Raw genomic sequence first — 21,140 nt, 5'->3', positions numbered from 1 at the left:
AGCACATGCTCCCTCGCATAACGGCATATCGAACAAAGGAACCAGAGAAGCATCGACAGCGTGCAGGATCCACACATGTTTGATGACAAATATGGTATTGTGCTAGCGCTCCTCACTAGAACATACGGGTATGGTGCGCGCCTAAACAGTTTTTCAGCCTGCCTCAATCTAACTTTCTCGTCCAGCGGCGACCCGAGCCATTATGACTACCGGCAGGGTCGATCTTCCCTGGAGAAGTCGGGGTTCCGATCGGTGCCGTCTGCGGGAGTTCATGGGCAACAGGATACTTCTGATCTTCGCGGTACTTCGGGATAGATGGTCTCTCGTCAGATCGCCAGTACATCGCCATCTGAACTCCAATGATGACATTGAGTACTGCGGCGCCGACGTAGCTCCAGAATACTAAGGGGTCCTTGACCTCGGTAGCCGTCGTGAAGAGGCGTGCAAAAGTGCCGGCAACGGCGGCAAATACTGCGAAAGATGAAAGTGTCCCGGTTGATTGGAGGCGGTGGTTCGAGATAATCTGTGGAACCTTGGAAAGGAACGTTAGAGGTATGGTCGAGCCTTGCAGCATGGCCAGATATGACATGGGTATCGTCAGAAGGAGGTATGCGCCCACGGCTATCGCGACGGCCGCACCGGCTAGTTGTGTCGGGGTCGAACGGGGAGCAAAGTAGACAATCAGTAGCGTGATGACAACGTTCTGAATCCCTAAGAAGAAGTTCTCTCCATATGTTGAAAATGGATAGGCTTGCCGAGCTGAATAGGCGGTAATGATCCCATAACTGAGCGTTTCAAATCCGTAGGCCGTGAGGCTGACCCCTCTAGCGGATCTTGCTCGAAGAACTAGAATCAAGTACGCGACATAGTGAGCCTCGGTTGTTTTCGGCGCCGAGGAAAAGACCGGGACGTACTAACGATGAGCTGAGGCAGTTTCATGATCAAGCCTCCGAGAACGAGCCCCACACCGAGCCCCTTGGAGATTGCATACTTGAGGCACTTGGTATCGAAAATATTCAAATTTTCAACAAGAGAAACGTAGCATTCCTATGGATCATCTGTTTAGCGTAGGCTCTGCAACGATTCTCCGCAGCCGATACCACCACGTTTGCACAGCGTCTGCGTGATGCGGGATTGGGAGAAGCACACACTCACCTCGCCAATGAGTGCGACCGCGCGGTCACGCAAAAAGCCAGGAATGAGACGCTTGGTTATTGACATTGTGGACCTGATGGTTGGCGGAACAAGAGATGACACGACAGGGGACGGATCAGCCGACAATGTGACGGGGAACGGTGCCAGGATAGAACGGAATTGAAGTGTGCGCGGTGGTTGGACGACGACGACGTGTAGGACACGACCGCGCTTCCGCCTCAACTTTTTAGGGTCGTCGCCGCACCGCATTCATCGACGCGTTCGCATCTGTTCGACTCGGTTTGTTGCATTCGCCGGATATATGGCCACTGGTTTAGCTTGGACTACTCAGCTCTACTCTACACTGGATGTCGACTATGAGCTATGAAGTCTTGAGCGGGCATGAGCTGCACGAAGAAGGCTCGCACGTAGCGTCAGCCATCGATGACAACGAGTTGGACGACGATGTCATCTCAGATGATCGCAGCGCCCTCGATAAAACCATAGACAGGATTGGCATGGGTGCGTATCCTCCTACACAATACCGAATTCCACGCTCATTTTTCTTGTAGGATGGTACCAATGGTCGTTGCTGGCTCTGTGTGGATTCGGTACGCACGCTATTGGAATACCGTATGGCACCGCTGACGCGACTGCAGGATGGATGGCGGACAATGTGACTATTCAAATCTACAAACTCCGCGGGCGTTTATTGACCGGATTGACCAAGATGTGGCTTCAAGGGGTAGCGGTCGTCCTACCGCGTGTCCAGGATCACTTTCACGTCCCCGATAGTCGCATTGGTATATTGTCCTCCTCCATCTTCTTCGGCATGATGATAGGAGCAGTGGGTTGGGGAACTTGTACGTGTTGCATATCACGCTATAATGCCGCATTGAGTGAAAATCACAGGTGCGGATCTAATGGGTCGACGGGTCGCGTTCCAGTTCACCCTGCTCTTTGCCGCTGTCTTCGGACTCTTGTGCCCTCTAATGCCTAACTTTGGTAGTTCATGCCTATGCTTCTTCTTCCTAGGCTCTGCCGTTGGGGTACGCCCCTTTCATTTGTGCAAGCGCCAGTGGTCTGATCTCCTTTTAGGGCAGCATGCCAACCGATGGCACCCTCTTTATCGAGAATGTCCCACATGCGAAGCGATATCTCCTTACCGCCCTATCCATCTTCTTCAGCTTTGGAGCCGTCGTAAGCTCGATATTGGGTGTTGTTCTTATACCGAAGTACAGTTGCCCAGAGAACCAATCCGAAGCATGCGATGTGGGCACGGAAAATCTCGGCTGGAAGTATATGCTTGCTATTCTAGGCCTTTTCGTGAGTACAGTCATGAGCTGCTTATAGACAAGTCAGTACTAATGAGTATTCGTGTGATAATTAGACGTCATGCATGTGTTTGGCTCGAATTGTTCTTTTCCGCATGCGTGAAAGTCCGCGCTATCTTGTCGCCTCCGGCAGACACATAGAAGCCGTCCATTCATTGCGAAAGATTATCTCCTTCAACGGACACGACTATTCGCTTACGATCGACGATATCATGGATGCCCCGCAGGACGTTGAGCATCAGGAAGATGTCCGTTACAGAAGCAATGGAATTACGCGCCCACCCACGGCCGAGAATTCGGAGATGGAATATCATTCGACGAGCCTCACGCCTGATGTTCATCTAACATATACTCACACGTTCGCAACGCCAGTGGAAGAACAGCACCCTCATTTTCCGCGTGCTCCCACCCCCTCACCCCTACTCCATGTGCATCACAAGGTGAAGGATCCTAGAATCGGAAGTATACCCATTATCGGACGCCCACTGGCTGGCTGGTTGGAGCGAATGGAAATGCTTTTTACGCCGGAGTGGAAGAAGACCACTATCTGCGTTTGGGGTGCATGGGCATTGATTGCTCTATGTGAGAGCGTGTGGTTATTAACATTGCTCTCCATTAATCATTCCACAGCCTATACTCTGTTTAACGTGTTTCTTCCCAAGCTTTTGGAAAGCCGGGCGATCAAAAATGGTGGCGGGGGACGAGCGCAAGCCCTGAACGAGTATCTATTCTACGCATTGGCAGGTGTCCCTGGACCTCTCTTGGGTGCTTGGATGATCGAGACGAAACTGGGAAGAAAAGGAAGTCTCCTCCTCAGCACGGTGTTTACTGGTGTTTGCACTGTTGCTTTCGTTCCGGTCCAAAGCGAAACAACAGTGATCGCAGTCACAATGGCCATCTCCTTGGGCGCCACAACAATGTGGGCTGTGCTTTACGGGTGAGCAGCGTGGTGTTTGGCACATGAGCAGAATGTAACTCCAATCTACAGGATGACCCCGGAAATCTTTTCTACCGAAGTCCGAGGGTCAGCGACAGGAATGGCATCGGCTCTGTCCCGAATGTGCGTCACACGACAGTCTGCTACAAGAAAGTCACTGACAACAAGTTCTCACAGTGCAGGAATGGCTGCTCCACTGCTGGGTGGATGGTTCCTGGCGATCAGCCCTGGTTTGCCTATATATGCATCCAGCATAATATGCTTCGCTGCCGGCGCCTGTGCGCTTCCGTTGCCTCGGGACACAGATTATCCCTCTGTCAGGGGGATCCCCTTGACTTCTCATTAGGCCTTGTATTTGCTAGCGCTGGTCTTGTATCCTGTAGTCCACTGTAATATCCAGTGGTCAGTATGTATTGCAATGTCGTGTAATACTGGCGTCACTGGGGGGAATAACTAGCCAGCACACATCACCTCATGAATCATGTGACGTTTTGTGCGGTTTATGGAAAACGGAATCAATTTGTGACACAATCCTGGACAGTGACCTACAGCCTCGTTGCTCCTTACCACATTCACCTGTTACTCTTATCGCAATCGATACCTGGACTGCATTTCATCTTCTAACCACCATCATCATTTGTAGGAATATATCTGGCGTTTACAAGTGTTTTTTGGCGGCTTGAGCTTCCTTGGTGAGTTCTGTCCAGCATGACCCCCAATCATGCGATGCATTGATCTGCGGTGTTCCCTGATCAGATCCTTCTCCGGTCGGATACTAATCAACAAACATGACATCGATGTCGACCGCGATGCCGACTGCTTCATCAGCCGCACCCTCAGGCACAACAATTGACCAGCTGAGGCAGGCTGCGCTTCTCTCCAAGCGTAGGAAGATGCAGGCGGTTGAGACGTCGGAGTCCGCGGTTCCTCCTTCCATGCCCAAATCAGTTCCCTCTCAGCCCTCCGCTTCCTCGATTTCTGCTCTGGGCACAAAGCAGGAGGTTACCACGACGCTGAAGAGGAACAATCCTGATCGCGAAGAGGGTGAGATCAGCGAGGAGGATGAGCCGCCACCCCCGCCCAAGGCGCCGAGACGTCATGTACCACCACCGAGGCACGCACCAAGTGCGCCTAGAGCATACTGGACGGCACAAGCCGAGGATTATCCTAGGATTGTACCGCAGCCAACGTTGAGTTCTCGCGATATCCCCTTAAGATCTTCGACCGTGTCGGCTCCGCCTCCAACGCGAACCTCCTCCAATATGCAAGCTCAACAACCTCTTCAACGAGACCCCCTCGCTCCAGCAACTTGGTCTCAGCGGGAACTGGAAGAGGTACAGAATACCCTGCAGCAACTTATGGGCATGGGTATCACCCCGGAAAGCATTATGCGAGGAGATTTGCCACCGGAATTCCTTCAGAATACTCTGCCTCACCTCCATCTTACAACATCTGCCTCCCCAGGCGCGCTTCTTGGATCATTGAATTCTGCTGCTCATCCACCACTTCCGGGATCGGGTGGATCACAATTCTCGCAGAACCCTATTCCTATTCCGTTGTTCCCAACAGAGATTGAATCAGCGATGCAACCTACTGTCGTTCGAACCTCGCTCACTCCCAATGCCACCGTCACTCCGCCTCCTCGTCTTTCTTCCACCGCCGATATGTTCTCGGAATTTCCTTCTGGAATCCCTGGTCTCTCTGTGCCCGTGGCGCCCACATCCTTTCGAGGCAAGCACACGACGTTCCCATCCCCCGCCGAACTGGACCAAGTCCTTCAGAAAGAAGAATATGCTCGAAGAGCGGCTCTGGCAACGAGGAAACTCAGAGCTGAAAGAGCTGCTGCTGTTGCGACGGCTTCGACCACGAGGACTTCTCCTGTTCCGTCATCGAGTACTAGAGTCACAGAGTCTACGCGTTCACCAGCTATATCCAGCGCGTTTCTCGACGAGTTCGATGCATTATTGGCGGAAGTTGCTTCACCGGCGCGATCAGGGGAAGACGGTGAAGGCGTTGAAGCTTTTTCACCTGCTCCTACCTACGACACAGATTTGGCTGATGAGCGAGAAATTGAAAGTGCAATGTTTGCCACAGACGATGACGATGCAGAAATGGAAGTCGAAACTCCTTCTCCTACCAATTCCTCGGATGAGAACCCCGCGATTGGTCTACCTACAATTCCAACGGTGACAGCTTCGGAATCAACGTCTTCGTCGACCACACCGGGTGACGTAACTCCAATACTACCGTCCGAGTCCATTGCTGCAACCCGACCTAACGGCAGAGCTTTCATTGCCGATCTGGACGCTCAACCATTATCGCGCCCGGAACAAGCGCCTGTCCTTTCCCGTCCACATCATGGTTATCGGCGAAGCTATCATCATCAACGTCGAGAAGAATATCGTCCCCTTGTTATAGACATATCTGACTCCGAGGATGATGGCTCGGATGATGATGTCTCAACCTCCAAGTCCCCAGAAGCACCTGTTGTACCCCCCACAATCGCCACTTCCGGAGGACAACTACCTTCCTCAGCTGCTTCGGAAGCTGAAATTGCTCGAATAGCAGCTCAACGTCGACTGGCCGAAATTGAAGCAGAGCAAGCGAAATATGCCAGGATCATGGCTCGACTCGAAGAAAAGGCTCGGAAAGAAGCCTTGGCAAAGAGTGCCGCTTCCAGCGGACGCTCAACGCCTATGGTCCCGGAATCTGTGGGTTCTGACATTGCGAGTCCTGCGTTGTTGACCCCTTCTGCTTCCCACGAGGACCATCCGCGGAGAGTTCTTTCCTCCGCAGATGGTGTAGAGCGATATCCTTCTGCTGTCATCGACGAGGATGTCCAGATGAAGGACGATTCGTTGACCGATGCTTTGAATCACCAGTCGGGTGACAGGGGGAACGTACAACATGATGAAATAAACCGTGAGTTGTTGTTTGTTGATCCTTGCAGTACCTAATCGATCACAGGTTTGACTGTCGTAATCGAAGCTAACCAGGGTGCGCACATTGCTATCCTGTTCGCGTAGTGACCTTGTCCATATCCGAACTTTAGGGCCTGAGAGCGAGTCGGGAGAGAAGGGTGGTGCGTACTGCGTCTAGAAGGCTGCACCTTGCACCTGATCTTATTCGCTAGTCATGGAGTTTTTGGATACGAGCACGGCAAGCACCTGTCGTTTCTCCTGTTCGGAAGCATTGCTCACTCTTGACTGTTTCGAATCTAACAGGTTGATCAGACCACAGAGCATGGAGAACAGCAAAAACCTGAGGTACGTGCATTCTTCAGCTCCAGATAGATTCCTCCTGGCATCTTGCGACTCTCTCAATCGGACCTTCGGCTCATGCGTTGCGATGTGTTTCCTGTGGCCAGCACACGTACAGGTTCTTCAAGCCATTTGTTTCGATTTTCGACGAATACCCCCTCCTCCGTTCTCACGATCCACCCGCCCTTCCCCCGACTGATATCCAGGCAAACCACGACATATCCTCAAGCAGAGTCATGCAGTTTGGGCTGCTCAAGAAGGAAGCCATCTCGAAGGCGTCAAATCTCAACCCATCTGCACGATTATGTCAGTTTGAGACCAATGGAGGACGATGCCGTGATGACGCATGTCCTGACGTCCATGCAAAGGATTGGCGCGTTTCTGGTACGTTATACCTTGCTGTGGACGTACCTACTCAACAACATGTGCTGATAGAATCCGCGCTGGCTGGTCACCTGGCATCATTATACCCCTCGGTGCCCCTGCACCGGTTTGAGCAGACTGTCGGTAAACTCCGTCTAGACGATCCTTTTGCTCCGATCTCAACTGTGGCAAAACTGACTTTGACAGCCCACCATCTAACATGATCCTTGAGACCGAGAGGCCCATCACCTGTTCCGTCGGCTGTCCACGAGGGTTGACAATTTCACCAACACGCGACCACGCGAAACCGGCGCTGAACTCTGTACATTACTGCCACTGATACCGTCCTGCACTACGGCATCTTCGCCTGGAAACTTCTGGTACTCACTGGAATTATGATTAGATCGCATTCATTCTTTTGTCACTGTACCTGGGAGAAATATGATACGTTTCTGCGAAGTTTGCCTCGCATGGCCGCGGGCTGTCGGACATCTCATTCAATTCAATCGATTGAATGCCTGTGAGCTTGACCACGCCGTTCTTCAAAGAAGTGCGAAACAATAGGCCAGCGTGAGTAGGTTGAGGCGTTGGTACAACGGCCTGGTTGTCCCTCTCCACTCGGCATCATTGATTTAATACCGCCGGCACATTGTCGCCTTCATGTCTCAAGTAACTGTATTGGTCTTCCCTGAGTTGAAAGGGAAAGATAAGAATAAGCAAAAGGTGCACAATGTTCTTTGACGCTGATCAAAGGCAAACTTACCTCCTTACAGCCCACTCTCCGAGGAGTTGTGTTCTACATGCCCTGGAGAAGAATTGGTTTCGAATCCCGATAAACTAAGAGAATGGCTATCGGGGTGTGAAGCTTCAGATGTGTTCAGCTCCATGCCATGTAGTCATGATTGTTGCTCGCCTCTTCCATGCGCTGCGAAGGGTTGGTGAGCTCAGAAGATACCCTGCGCTCTCGAGACTGAGCTTCTTCTCGTACCATGTAAGATATGCTACATCGTTAGAAAAAATGTGAAGCGACGATCAGTGAACAGAATGGTGCACCTTGTAGCCACTTTGCTTATTGTTGACCCGGTGTCTTATACAATTACTAGAGTATTTGCCGAAAAAGGGATAGGTATGAGGTCATTGCATCTCTCTGATGGCATCCGATGCTAGTCATTGTTGTCAACACCCCTCCCGCCCTGCACCGAGAGTCGCATTCAGAACGGTGCACTCATTCCGAGCGTTCCGACTTTCCGAACACAGCCCAGTGACCTGCCAACAAGACACTTTCGTGGACAGCATTGCAAATTCATAACATGGACTCTCCTTCCTTCCCAATCGAAGCAAGCTCCCACCACCCCGTATACTCCACGTTGTCAGGTGTGGAGGCATGCACCTACGCGGCCGTCAAGCCGCTTGCAAACCGCACCCCATGACCGAACCACGATCAACAGATGGCAGAAATGATATGAGCAGATGCTGAACCATTAATGGGCAGTCCTTCACGGGCAAAAGGCTCCACTCCGGTAATGACGGCGTACATCATGTCAGGAGGGCGTAGATCAGAAAAGCGTATGTGTGCCAGTGGAGGATCTGCCGCTGTCTCAGCAGCGACTCTAGTTGCCGCCAACGAAGCGAAGGACGGGAAATAGGTCGGAGGTACCGTGGTGAGACCCAAACATCAGAGGACGAAGAAGCAGATCCTCATGTTCCGAAGCTTTAACGTAAGTGATTGTCCGGGTGCATTAGGGCGTTGCCTGACAAACCAGTGCGGGGAAGATCAGTACTGCTTGACTCAGCCGTCGCGCAGTCGGAAGTCCCCAGTGTGTGCGAAGTGTTCTTGGATGAGTCAATATATCGGAGACGAGGTACCTGACTTCGGGAAGAAGACAAGAGAGGGTTCGTCTAGTTCGTGTTTTACAATACCAGTGTTGTCATGACAAAGGAGCCGAGTAAGATCAGGTGATCTACAACTTACCGGACAACGACGACCTCGATCGTTTAGAAACTGTGCTACGGAGCCGATTAGAATAAGCTTTCACATTGACCCGACAATAAAGCGAACAACGTACTTCGGACAGTAGTGGTTGCTTATTACGGAATGTTATCGTCAAGGGGGTGAGCACGTTGTTCCCACGTGTTATTCGGGCTGAAAGACATCGACTTGAACCGAAATCAGGCGACCAGGTCGCCAGAACAAGTTGAGCCCATGGTATTTGCATGGTATTCAGCAGCTGGCCGAGGGAGGGAATAAACATCCCGCAGCTGGGCAGTGGGCAAAAAGTTCTCAATTTACCGAGACAGAGCCGGAAAGACCGAGGTGCCGAGCTAGGTTGATGGGAAGCGAACAAGGACGACGACGAAGAACTTTGAGCGCAGCCTTCCTTCCTCGTCGGGGGGTAATCGTTCCCTGTCGCTTGTCGCCTTGTCGCCTGTTGTGTTGCCTCTCGCGATCGCCCGACTCATCGCAAGGGCGCTATCGGGTTCCGCACCACATGCACGGCGAATATTACGATCGGGCCCAGGGGCGTGTTCGGGACATGGTCGTTTCCCTTAAGCTTCTGCTTCTGCTCGATCGCGAAGTACTTACGTGGACGCTGGATGCTGGATGCTGGCACACGAGACGGGAAAGGACGGCCCGGGATTCGACTGGTCTACATCATAATACTGCCCGGTTCTAGCCGCCCGCTCAGTCATATCACACCCTCCAACCTTCCACATCCCAACATTCTCACATCCTAAATCTAGAATCACAAGATCGCGCGCAATACATCCCAATATCGTAACTTACGAAAGAAAAGGTGGTCCGACACCGGGCCTTCCCTCTGCAGCTCCTGTTGCACACGCGATCGCTGGCAGACTGAGCTGCCCCTGTATCCTCTGTCTTGTGCCCTGTGTCCTCTGCGCCGCCTGGGGAGTAGGTGGAGGCCGCTATAGTGAGTTTCTTGGGGATCTGATGTTGATGCTGATACTAAACCTGCCTAGGCAGCAGTCAGGTGAGAAGCCGGCGTGAGAACGTGGTTCTCACACCCGACGTGCGGGTGTGAAAGGAAAAAGGGCGGTCAGCAAGGGTGAGAAACACCTGACAAATGCGGGAGGATATGGTCGGCTCTCTAACTTCCAACTTCCGACTTCCCGCGGCTCAGGCCCCGCGGTTGAACGTGCTGCTCAGGGGGTCAAGGGGAAGGGGAAGGGAAGAGGAAGGAGCTGCTGAACATCTGACAAGCGTACAGTCCAGCGCTCCGAAACATTCAACGACGATCGTACCCTTCGAGGAGGCCTTGTCCCGTCTTGCTCACTTGGGTAGTCCGCTCCGGTCAGGGCAACGGATATGTACGTATCTCCCCCGACGCTTGCCCTGAGCATGTAATGGGCATGTATAAGCGTCTGATCATGATCATGCGTGATCGTGAGTGTGTTGAGATTCTGCCCAACCTGACTGGGTTCTGCGGACCCTGCGTTCGGCGGGGTTTAGCCTGCTCAGACTGCGTGCTCCTTGCTTGCGCGTGCGTCCAGGGAGTAAAGGGCGGGTCGGGGCGGGGCGCGGGAGCTGATCTATCGCTAGAGCTGGAGCTAGAGCGAACTGGGTCTGGAGCTTTGAACAAGAAAGGAAAGAATAGGGGTGATGCATAAGGAGATGGTGATATATGGGCAACGGGGATGGAGGGCGGGTGGAGGGCGGGTGGAGGGCGGGCCGACACATCGGCCGGTTTGCCGGTTTGCCGGTTTTTGTAGCCGGTGATTCTGTACGTGATTTACGCGAAGGTCGGGTTGTCAAGTTGCAATTGTTGGATTATAATGTCAGTTTATTGATGCAGCTGTCGGGCAGGACGAGCAGGAGATATGAGGTGTAGAGTGCTCTGAAAGGAGCTGGACATTGGCAGCCGGTTGCTCTGTTTCAGGCTGTCTACCACCAGTACGTGTACTCCCAGGCGCGCCAGCAGCAGCAGAGCTGCTGCTGCTCCAGGAGCAAGGGCGGGAGGACAAAGGCCCCGCCCAGGGTTGACAATATGTACTGAAAGGCGCCATTGTGCGGCGGTTGTGAAGGCGTCAAAGAAAAGAAGAGTATGGTCTGGGGAGAAGAGAGAAAGAGGGGGGAAGAAGGAGGAAGAGGAAGGGAAGAAGCTGTTGGTGTTTCGGAGTGTTTCCTTTTACTAAAAGCAGAAGGATCCGGAAGGAAGAGAAGGGGAACAGCCACGCGGCCGCTCGCTTGGCCGCCTGCCGCCTGCCGTGAGAAGGTCAACTCCGCTCTGACCGCACCCTTGCTTCTCTTGCTTCTGAAATCTGGTTCTGCTTGGCTCTTGACTGGAATGGGGCTTCTGCTTCTGGGGAATGGAATGGAATGAGGTGAGAGTGGTTCTTTACTCCCGTTAAGCAACTCAGGCCGAGATCTGAGATCTACGAGGATAAGCGGGGATGGGGATGATTGATGACGGGTGATGGCAGGTGGTGATGGGGAGGGTACGCGCAAATGAGCGTCAAATGCCCAAACTCAGAGCTTAGGGAAGGAACGGCGGTGTTCGGCATTTCCTTGTATGGATATGATCGATATGGAGATCGATCGTTCTGTGCTCTGGTTATGGTGAACGGAGATATGACTGATGGGGGTGTGGTGTGGCTCTGTGGCTGAGGAAAGGGGAAATGGGAGGGAATCGATGGGATCGATGGATGGATTGATGGATTGATTTGGTCTTGTTTGGAATCTTTGGTAAAGTAAGTGAATTGGCGGATGAGCCGTACACTGGTCCGAGGAGTTGAGAAAGTGGTTCTGTGTGTGGAATATGCCGGTGCTGATCAGTTGTTTATCAGGCGTTCAACTTCCAAATTAGAGCCTTGACAGGTGGGGTACAGAAGCATTATTTTTTTCCCCTTTTCTTTTCTCTTCTTAGCAGCCGCGTGTTGAGCGTGCGATCGATGGAAGATGGAGGAGTAACGAGTGGGAAGAGCGGCTAGCAGTCATGCATTGCACTGGATGGGTTGTTACTGTTCGCTGTCTACTCTCTCTCTCTCACTTCCCTCTCACGATGAATCCAGTTGGCCCTCCTCCGAGTTTAATGTTCTGGCATAACAAGTTTAATCAGCAACAAAAGGATAATCAGTCGACTGTTGCTGCTGGTGCTACTCCGACTCCGACTCCTGCTAATGGTCATGGTCATGGTGATCGAATACCTTCACCTTCAGCACGTTTCCTCTCTCCTTCAAATAGGCGTACATCACCACAGAACCTCGAGTCAACCAAACACAACCCACCACCGCCATCTCCCTCTCCCTCCCAACCATCCAAAGCACAAACAGGATGGACCTTATCCCACAGTCCTACAATCCCTACGATATCCCACGAGCAGCCCCCTCCCCCTCCTCAAGTCCCAGCAGAAAAATACGACAAGCTGAAGCGGCGATATCTTGATCTCAGGACGCAGAGAGAGGACTTGACTCTCCAGTTCCAGGCGATGGTTGCTCAGAACGCGAGGTTGAGGAGGGAAAAAGAGTGAGTACTGGCGATCATACCCTTGGGTAGGAGGTTAGCTGATACGGCATAGCGCGTTACTCGACATGTTGGAAAAACATCATATAAGGCTGGAGGAACCTCTGATTGCCCCACACACCACGTCGCTCCCTGCACCTCTTCCCTCCCCCCTGCCGCACCCGCTGCCTTCGCTGTCTTCCCTATCGTCGCTGCCGTCGAGGGCGTCTGCAACCTCTGGCTCTGGCTCTGGCTCTGGCTCTGGCTCAGGGTCGGGGTTGGGGTCGGGGGGGAGCACGCCTTCCCCGCTTACGAGGGTCGGACCTAACTTCCCCAGCATCAGCACCGGCACGATCCCCGCCATCCTACACCGGTCCAACCCCAACCCACCCAGGGCCGACAACTCTAACAACTCCGACAACCCCAACCTCCCCGAGCTTCTTCCTCGTCCAGCACCTCCCTCCCTGACCAGACCTGCGCCCCAGCCTCAGCCACAGCCACAAACGCAGCAAGCAGGACTCTGGATCCTCCCTGGAGTAGCGGACCGCCTCCCCCCTCTCCCGCCGCAGCCGCTAGCTCTCCCAGCAGAAGGGAAGGATCTTCCCAGGCTTGGAGCTGGATGTCTTGGGGAGGAAGAGCGAGGGGTGGGTCTTGCGGTTGGGGGGTATGGGAAGGAGAGGGATTGTGCTTGGGATAGGGATAGGGAGTGGGACAGGAACAGGGGCAGGGGCAGAATATGGACGTGGGATCCACCTGCAGGTCCTGCCGCAAGGGCGGGCGCCAGCACCAGTAAAGGGAAAGGGAAAGAACGCGCGTCGCCGATACTTGGGACTGCTGAAAGACCGTTCGATGTTGATGATGTTGGCAGTGATGAGGGGTTGGGTTCGGGAGGAGGAGGAGGTGGGGGTGGGGTTGCTGAGGGGGGAGGGAGAGGAGGGGGAGGGGGAGATGCGAGGCTTAGAGCGCTGGGGGCTGCTGCGGCTCTTTCTGCTGGCGGACGGTCGAATGGCAGCGGCACAAGCACTGGCAGCCGAAATGGGAGTACGACTGCGAGTGGGAATGGGAACGGGATGGACAGTCTTCCCCCTTTGCCGCTGCCGCTTACCCAGCGGGAACTCCTTCGTACAAGGGAGCACCTACCTCTGCCCCTTCCCCTTCCCCCTCCGCCAGCGCCACTCGCGGGCCCAGTACCAGCCCCGGCTGCGGCCCTATCCCCAGCGGCAGCAGTATTAGACAACCTGACCGCACCCACAACCACAGCCCCAGCCCAGGCACTCGACCGCGAACTCCCACTCCCACCCCCACTCCCGCACGCGCACGGGCTCAAAAGAGACCGACACCCTATGATAAGGCCTGAGACGGATTGGGAGGAGAGGTTTGCCAAAAGAGCGAGGGTAGACGAGCGAGGACAGACTCCTGCCCGCAGAGGGGATTTGAGTGCTCCCACGAGAGAGCACGCTGATGCTGGAAGACCGACCAGTCGCTCGCCCCGCTCAGTACATGCCACACGCTCGCCCCGCTCACCGTACACCCTCCGACCCTCTCCTCCTCCGTCCTACGCCAACCCAGCGCCGCCTGCGAAACCGGCACCGCTCCCCCCTCCAATGTTACCGCTCATGCCACCTCTTCCCTCTCTTCCTCCTGTACAAGAACGGAAGTTGTATGGTCCCCCTCGCCCGCCGGGGATGCACCGTCCTTCCTCGCCAGCACAGCGCGCAGCCTACTCCGGAGAGAACCCTCGGGAAGAGAGCCAGAAGTTCTCCTGCGACGAGAGCAGAGTGCCCCCGCCTGGCCCCTCTCCGCCCCTACCAAGGCAGGAAGACTCCCTTCCCGTAGGTCCCTCCCCCCTCCACCGGGGCGCGCCATTCTCACTTCCTCCCCTGCAGCCTGTGCGCCCTGGTGCCCATGCGCTGTACGACGATTACCTGCAGAGTCGGGGTGAGAAGGCGGTGTTTCCCGACTCGTCCCACGCGGCTCGACCCCCCTCTACCTCCACCGCAGGGCTTGTGAAAATTGAGAGCCCGACAGGGAGGTTCCCATATAGCGTCATGTCTGCGCCTGAGGAGCACAAGCCGCAGAGGGAGGAGGGACCGCGCTTCCCGCTCTCGCACGAGAACGGGCCTAATGGGGTTGGGGTGTATCGACCTCCCCCCGGAGCCCCGGAAAGAGCCTATCTGGAATCACCCCCCGTTCGTCCGGTCTACGGGCCTCTGCGGGCAAACCCCGCGAACCTCCCCATTCCGAGGGACGACGCCTTGCCCCCTCGGCGCGAGCGGGACAGGGACGGCAAGCGTGCAGGCCCCGGCGCGAAGAGGGATGTGACACAGGCACAGGAACAACATGTTGTCCAGCACCCGCCGCCTACCAGGCTGGACTACAAGGACGTGACGATGCCTATGTATTCCCGTGCGCCTATAAAGCATGGGGGACATAATGCCCGCCGGGTCCAGCCGCCGGTGATGATGGTGAACCCTCAGCCTCCGTCGGAGCTCCCTTCGCCTACTCAGAGCCAGCCGCGCACTGCTCCCCTTAGCCAGGCAAACGGCGGACATGGGCATGGACAGCATAGACACCAGATGTCGATCGAGGCTGAGTATAGGGCGGAGAGGGAGAGGACGTGGGAGAGGGATAAGCAGCTCGAGATCGAGAGGTATCCTGATCTCGGCCGGCGTTCTTCTGGGCGGGAGGAGCCGCATTCCCACCCACACTCGCAAGCCCCAGGTCCCGGTCCTAGTCCTGGTCAGGGTCAGGGAAGGATCCAGACCCCCATCCAGCAGTGGGGAAGGCAGGAAGAGCTCGAACGAGCAAGGATGGCCAAGAAGGGTGATGGGGATGGGCTCCTCGGCGGGGACTGGCGGTACAAGGTCAATCGGGAATGGGAGGTTCATAGGAGTAAAGGCCGGAGGGAACGAGAGCATTCCCGCCCTGCAGCGGGGAACGAGGTCATCAAACGCGAACCTGGGGTGTCTGACTTGGAGGGATACTCGCACCCCTCACGAATGGAGGAACCGATCATGCCTTATGCGCAAGAACATCGGCCGACTCCTGTTGAACGGCGGCCTTCTGGACCGGGGATGGTGACTCCCCCTGGATGGTGGAGACCAAGTGAGTCGCACCGGACGGAGGAGTCTGACCCTCCCCGCCCTCCCAGCCGGCCGCCCTTAACTGTTAACACCTCCTTTTCCGGGGCTTCACAGCGCTCTGAAACCCCTTCCCAATCCCAGTCTCATGCCCAATCTGGAAAGACCATTTCTGCCACCTCTACACCTCCCATCCCTCCGACTCGCAGACTCCCGTCACGCTACTTTGTACCTGTTATCCCCCGCCTGCCTAATGGAGCGCCGGACCTTCCTCTCCAAGTCGGCAAATGGATGCTCAAGAACCTGGGCCATGTTGTCCAGTACACCGGCTACTGGAACGCGCGGCATATCTGGCCCGTGGGGTTCCAGAGCGAAGTCAAATACCTATCGATGAAAGATCCCAGGCAGGACGTCTACTACACATCTACAATCCTCGCTTCGCACCCTTCTTTCCCCGGCCATCCTGGTCCTGTTTTCCAGGTCGTGCCTGCTGATCAGCCCGGTACGCCTATCGTCCGTCTTTCCCCGCGCGACGCCTGGCGGGAAATCGTCAAGCAGGCCGCGCGTGTGCGGGACAAGCTCCCCAATCCTCACGTTAGCGGGACGGAGCAGTTTGGCCTGGCGAGCGCGGTGACCAAGTACCTTATCCAAGAGCTGTCTGGCGCGGAGTCGTTGAGGGAAAAGGGGTACAACTGGGAGGATATCGCCGAGGATCCGTAAGTCTCATATACACTCATTGCGCCGTCTCATGCTAAATTCGCTGGTAGGAAGCAGAACTTTGGGCAACGAATGCCCGACATACCCCATCCTCCCTCCAATGATACTAACGATGATTACGTGCAAGTACAAGGGGAAGATGGCGACGTCGTGATGACTTAATACCCCGCCGTCTCTCGCCAAGTTATGAACGCAAGACGTACTATGAAGCTCAACCTTTGCAACTTATTCAAAGCTCATTCGAATATGGGATTCAACCCCCACCTCCGTTTCTGTTCCATGATTTTTGTGCACGAAAATCTCTGATGATAACTGTTGTTGTACCACTAGAAATCTTCAATTCCTGTTTGCATCCATTTCCTCAAAGCCCCGCTTCTATGTGAATTCACCAAGCCCTGAAACGTACCGCTGGCAGGTGCAACTCACACCTGTTAGCGGTATCGTAATCTTCCTAACGGGAGTTCTATTCCCTGGACAATGTCCAACGGTGAATGCAGGGGCAAGAAGAATCGTTGCCACACTCTTCCGTGCGCCAATGGCCTCGGGAGAGGAAGCTGTGGCTTCTCTAAGGACTCGAGTGCACACAAGGCTCGTGTGAAGCTCGGGTAGTATATGGAGCCTACATTTTCGAGGTAATCGGGATGGATCGGGTTGCAAAATATACATGGTTCTGTTAGCGATGAGAATATTCTTGGATATTCTTGGATTTTAGGAACAACGATGATTCTGTGAGTAGTTGGCTGTCCACCTGTGATCGGATCATGCATATCCCTGTGCATGTGCTGTAACGCTTCCCAAAACGATTGTACACACCTTACGTGGCACCGAGGATTGTGACAAGGAGAAAATAGAATATCCCGGCTCCCGAGACACCGGTATTGTTCATGCGCTTCTGTGGCTCATGAAGCAGTCACCTTCGCGGAACAAGTGGAGTCTTCGCGGAGCTCACCCTCAACAAGTTATAATGTCTCTGCATGTGAAAGACTCGTGGACTGTATTGAGAACCGGCGGTGTCTGAACTTGCTAATGGACCGAAAATGCTGCTTTTCCACCACGGATCTTTCACTGGCCTTCTCCCGGACAATTTCCTACTGCCTTAAAAAGTCATCGGTCGGTATCGTTCGGGCGGTTCTGTTGTCCGGGCGCATAGTTCCCACCCCAAACCGGGAATTCCCGGGCTTGATGGAATTCCAACTGTGGCGCACGCACAGGTGGAAGAGATAGCTGAGCTCTTATATAACATGTGAGCGCATCAGTCATAGTTGATGGGTCCAATAGGCAGATCTGTTCGCCCGTACTAGTAGACGTTACGTACAGGTACGTCCGATCACGAAGGGGGATTCCAAACATCCTACCATGAATTTCCGGAGCGGAGAAAATGGGAACTCTCCCGAGGACCGGGGAAACCGGCCACCGTTATCCCTCTGATTACAGGTTGTTCAAAAGGTTTAAACCGGCCAAGATCAGGCGACGGGGCATTATTACAGTGCATTCTGGCAAGCAGTCCAAAGAGCCAGAGGGGGCGGGTATGTCAGGTCCACAGACTCAGCACACTCAAAAGGAACAAACAGGCAATCCCTTGAATCATTTGCCTAATACAATACACATTACCGAAAACTTGGATAGAGTGAGCGGACACTAGTCTAAACTGGCCACAGCCAGCTCCAATATCTCCGCCGTGTTCTTCCTCGCGTTCTTCATGCCTTTTGCTATCGACTGCCATACCGAACCATGGTGTGGCTCGGCAGTAATAGTACGCTGCACGATAGATTCGGGTTTACAACGTTCAATCGCTTCTGGATTCGACTCCCCCTAGTCACACTCGTTAGCGGTCCGAGCACAAGACGGAACAAAAAGTGCCCACCTCTGTCCCATATTGTCGCGCGAACTTGACATACCACGCCCAGGCGTCCCCCAAGTCAGGGCTGGCCGTGACCGCCCGCTCGAACCACTGGCGCGCTTTCATGATGCTCCTGTCGTAGTAGAACATCCGTGCGACGGAGAGGATGACCTGTGGGTCATCGTTGCATTTCTTGATCGCATCGACGGAGACACGTTTTCGGCTCGCCCGGGGCTCAGCCCAGATGGCCATAGACCATAGGAGACCAGACGAAGGGCATTCCTGGAGCGCCTTGGCAAGAAGAGTCTTTGCTTGGCCTTGCAAGTTTGCGCGCTCTTCTATACGGATGCTCTCCGCCCATAGCTCGGCGTTCTTCGGGTTCACTAGTCGCGCCCGGTCGAGAATGCTTCGCGCTTTGATTGTGATGCCCGCACGCTCCTCCAGCATGGAAGAGAGAATCCAGAGAGGGATGCTCTTAGAGCATTTCTTCCGCCCTTGCTCATAGGTCTCCCTTGCCTCTTTGATCTTGCCGAGGTCATCGGCGTAGATCTGACCCTTGATCATATAGAGTTTGTCGAACGTGTCGTACTTCCGTAGGGCGGCATCGACGATTTCGAGTGCGCGCTGTGTGTTCCCATTCTGCCGCTCGAACACGGCGCTCTTCATCCATATCCTCTCCGTGTCCGCCTCAGCGCGCGCCTTCTCCAGGACTTGGCGGGCAACGTCAACCTCTCCGTTCTCCGCCTCAAGTTTAACAGCGGCGAGCCAGATCCGCTCACTCCGGGGGTTGGCAGCAAACGCATCAGCGAGCACACGCCGGGCGGTAGGTACGTCCCCGGCGAGCCACTTCTCCTTTGCAGCCATAAGCCAGAGCACCTCTGCCTGGGGACAGTACCTGACTGCCTCGGCAAGGATCTGCTCTAGAGCCTGGCGCGTGCCATGTTCCTTCTCCAAGTCGGCGGCGCGCCTCCACAGACTAGGACGGTCGGGGAAGACCTTGAGCGCGTAGGCTAAGACGGCACGCGCGCATTCCACACGACCCTTCTCAAGGAAGGCCTCGACATCCTCCAGCCAACGGTCGTACCGCTCTTCTTCTTCCACCTCGAGGGCGACTGTAGCGCGAACGATAGCGACGCAGGTTCTTGGCGCGCCCTCGGCTTCAGCCTTGTCTGCTTCGTCCAGCCACATATCCCGTTTGAGCACAAGCCCGGCGTTTCGCAAACGTAAAACGGCCTGGGCCATCATCCGGTCCACTGCGGCCTGTTCTTCTCCCTCCTGCTCCATCAGCCTACACGCTGCGATCCACACTTCGTGGCTGGTGGGTACTGCCAAGCGCGCGCGGTTGATCACCTGCCTGGCTTTGGCGGGGGTTTCTAGCCGGGCTAGGGCCAGCCAGAGCTCGACAGAGGAGGGAATAAGCTCGACGGCGCGGGCGAGGAGGACGCGTGCGTCTGCAGGGTTGCCCTCTAGGTTTACAGTCTCTTTCCACAGACGAACGGAGTTCGGGATATGTTCGAGGGCCTTCCGCAGCACGCGTTTGCGCGCCTGCACGTCTTGCTCCAGGTCTGCGGCGGTGAGCCAGATGCGTACACTTTGCGAGAGATGCTGCACCGCTTCTGCGAGGATGACCTTCGCGTCTGCGGGGGTGTGGAGACGGGCCGCTTCGAGCCATACGTCCTCGGATTTTGGACATTGTTCGCACCCTTGCTTGATGAGCCGACGGGCTTTCACCATGTGTCCCGCATGTTCTTCTAGTGTGGCGGCGGCAATCCAACCGGGTGCGTGCTTCGGATTCGATTTGATGAGGGACTCGAACAGGGAGCGTGCCTTTTTGATGTCGCCGATCTCGGCTGCGGTCTTGTGGATTTGAGAGTCGAGTGACGTGAGGTAGCCTTTAGGGTCGATAGAGGAAGAGAGTCCGGAGGTCGTCGCTGTGCCTGATACCTACACGCAGCTGCGTCAGAGGAGGGCATTGCAGAGGACGATAGCGCGTACCTGATCCAGCTTCAAAGATAACACCTTGTCCCTCGCCGCACCGATGTCGACCAAGCTCTGCATCCCTCCCGGGGTGTCAGCACCCGCTTGGTCCGCGTCATTTACGGAATTGACGACTTCGTTCCTGTCCTTATTGCCTAGTAGGACGATATCAGGGACGGCATACGTGCGCTCGCGCGTGTTCAATTTTCGCTTCTTGCCCGTGAGGTTGGCCACTTCCGGAAGGTTTTCCCATTCAGCGTCAGATACGCTGGAAAGACCGCGCTTGAGATCTGTAAACTGTTGCTGGAGTTTTGGCCGCTCGCTGCGGAACTTTGCGAGTTCTTCTGCTTCGCGCGCTTCCCTAGTTAGGACAAAGCAGTCAGCCCACCATCGCAGCACTACCAAGCGGGCCAGCTGTTCAGCCTGCCTCACCGGTCGCATGGAGGAAGACACATACCTGCGAACTTTCCTGCGCATGTCCATTCTCTTGTCAACCGCCTCCCATATCCGATCGGCTTCCTCATCGTCTGCCTCGTATACTCCTCCAGCAAACAACCCCACCTCGTTATCCGGGTCCTGGAACTGGGCCTCATCTCCACCCTCTTCCTCTTCACCCCGCCGAGCTTGCGCTTCAGCGATCTGTTCTGGCGTGGGTCCTTCTCGCGCGGGGCCGATGTCGGAACGAGTGGTGAAGCCAGAAGCACCACGCCCCAGACCGGCGACGTAGGCCGCCGGCGCTGGCATGGACAAGAAGGCGAGTTTGTTTGGTTTGCTGCTTGCCATGATTGGTGGGTATATGCGGTGGGGAGGAGGTGGTGGCAATGAGAGATGGACGTCGCGATGAGGAGAGTGAAATGAGTCTTCTTTTAGATTACATAATCAATGCGCCACTCTTTCATCACGTGTTCCTTGATTGTCCATTCCCTTGTTCACACACCTCTGTCCTCACTGTCCTCTCTCTCTCCGACCACCATGACCGTCACCCGCTCAGCGCATATAGACAGCCTTCTACGCGCATACACCGACACTCTCGACACTCT

The 21,140-nt window shown here is 55.0% G+C and overlaps 6 protein-coding genes across 6 annotated transcripts; 4 read left to right on the top strand and 2 right to left on the bottom strand.

The window, feature by feature from the left end:
* Positions 1-104: 104 nt before the first annotated feature.
* Positions 105-1,287, bottom strand: DACRYDRAFT_24353 (mannose-P-dolichol utilization defect 1 protein). Its single transcript, XM_040773652.1, has 3 exons — positions 1,156-1,287; positions 915-1,047; positions 105-846 (listed from the first exon to the last, which is right to left on the bottom strand). Exons 1-3 carry the CDS (start codon positions 1,219-1,221, stop codon positions 164-166), a joined length of 882 nt encoding a protein of 293 aa, XP_040625703.1. The 5' UTR covers positions 1,222-1,287; the 3' UTR covers positions 105-163.
* A 147-nt stretch (positions 1,288-1,434) lies between these two features.
* Positions 1,435-3,869, top strand: DACRYDRAFT_118576 (MFS general substrate transporter). The gene is made up of 9 exons (XM_040770609.1): positions 1,435-1,656; positions 1,707-1,745; positions 1,794-1,997; positions 2,047-2,183; positions 2,233-2,460; positions 2,525-3,050; positions 3,099-3,405; positions 3,457-3,528; positions 3,583-3,869. Exons 1-9 carry the CDS (start codon positions 1,503-1,505, stop codon positions 3,749-3,751), a joined length of 1,836 nt encoding a protein of 611 aa, XP_040625702.1. The 5' UTR covers positions 1,435-1,502; the 3' UTR covers positions 3,752-3,869.
* Positions 3,870-4,193: 324 nt separating this feature from the next.
* On the top strand, positions 4,194-5,970 carry DACRYDRAFT_90856 (uncharacterized protein; the record flags this gene model as incomplete). The annotated part of the gene is made up of 2 exons (XM_040776977.1): positions 4,194-5,894; positions 5,923-5,970. The coding sequence occupies 2 exons, from the start codon at positions 4,194-4,196 to the stop codon at positions 5,968-5,970; spliced, it is 1,749 nt and encodes a 582-aa protein (XP_040625701.1).
* DACRYDRAFT_96499 (uncharacterized protein) lies at positions 5,923-7,376 on the top strand. Its single transcript, XM_040777378.1, has 7 exons — positions 5,923-6,327; positions 6,373-6,402; positions 6,458-6,487; positions 6,539-6,564; positions 6,630-6,671; positions 6,773-7,049; positions 7,101-7,376. Exons 1-7 carry the CDS (start codon positions 6,027-6,029, stop codon positions 7,250-7,252), a joined length of 858 nt encoding a protein of 285 aa, XP_040625700.1. The 5' UTR covers positions 5,923-6,026; the 3' UTR covers positions 7,253-7,376.
* Positions 7,377-11,976: 4,600 nt separating this feature from the next.
* DACRYDRAFT_118574 (uncharacterized protein) lies at positions 11,977-16,624 on the top strand. Its single transcript, XM_040770608.1, has 4 exons — positions 11,977-12,007; positions 12,057-12,510; positions 12,563-16,282; positions 16,334-16,624. The coding sequence occupies exons 1-4, from the start codon at positions 11,995-11,997 to the stop codon at positions 16,443-16,445; spliced, it is 4,299 nt and encodes a 1,432-aa protein (XP_040625699.1). The 5' UTR covers positions 11,977-11,994; the 3' UTR covers positions 16,446-16,624.
* Positions 16,625-17,882: 1,258 nt separating this feature from the next.
* Positions 17,883-20,925, bottom strand: DACRYDRAFT_24349 (uncharacterized protein). The gene is made up of 4 exons (XM_040773651.1): positions 20,558-20,925; positions 20,119-20,461; positions 18,148-20,067; positions 17,883-18,095 (listed from the first exon to the last, which is right to left on the bottom strand). The coding sequence occupies exons 1-4, from the start codon at positions 20,881-20,883 to the stop codon at positions 17,922-17,924; spliced, it is 2,763 nt and encodes a 920-aa protein (XP_040625698.1). The 5' UTR covers positions 20,884-20,925; the 3' UTR covers positions 17,883-17,921.
* Between the last annotated feature and the right edge of the window lie 215 nt (positions 20,926-21,140).

Source organism: Dacryopinax primogenitus (genome assembly GCF_000292625.1).
Source record: "Dacryopinax primogenitus strain DJM-731 SS1 chromosome Unknown DACRYscaffold_18, whole genome shotgun sequence".
Classification (NCBI taxonomy): domain Eukaryota; kingdom Fungi; phylum Basidiomycota; class Dacrymycetes; order Dacrymycetales; family Dacrymycetaceae; genus Dacryopinax; species Dacryopinax primogenitus.
Note: the sequence above shows the minus strand (reverse complement) of the source record. Positions and strands in the feature narration are given on the sequence as shown.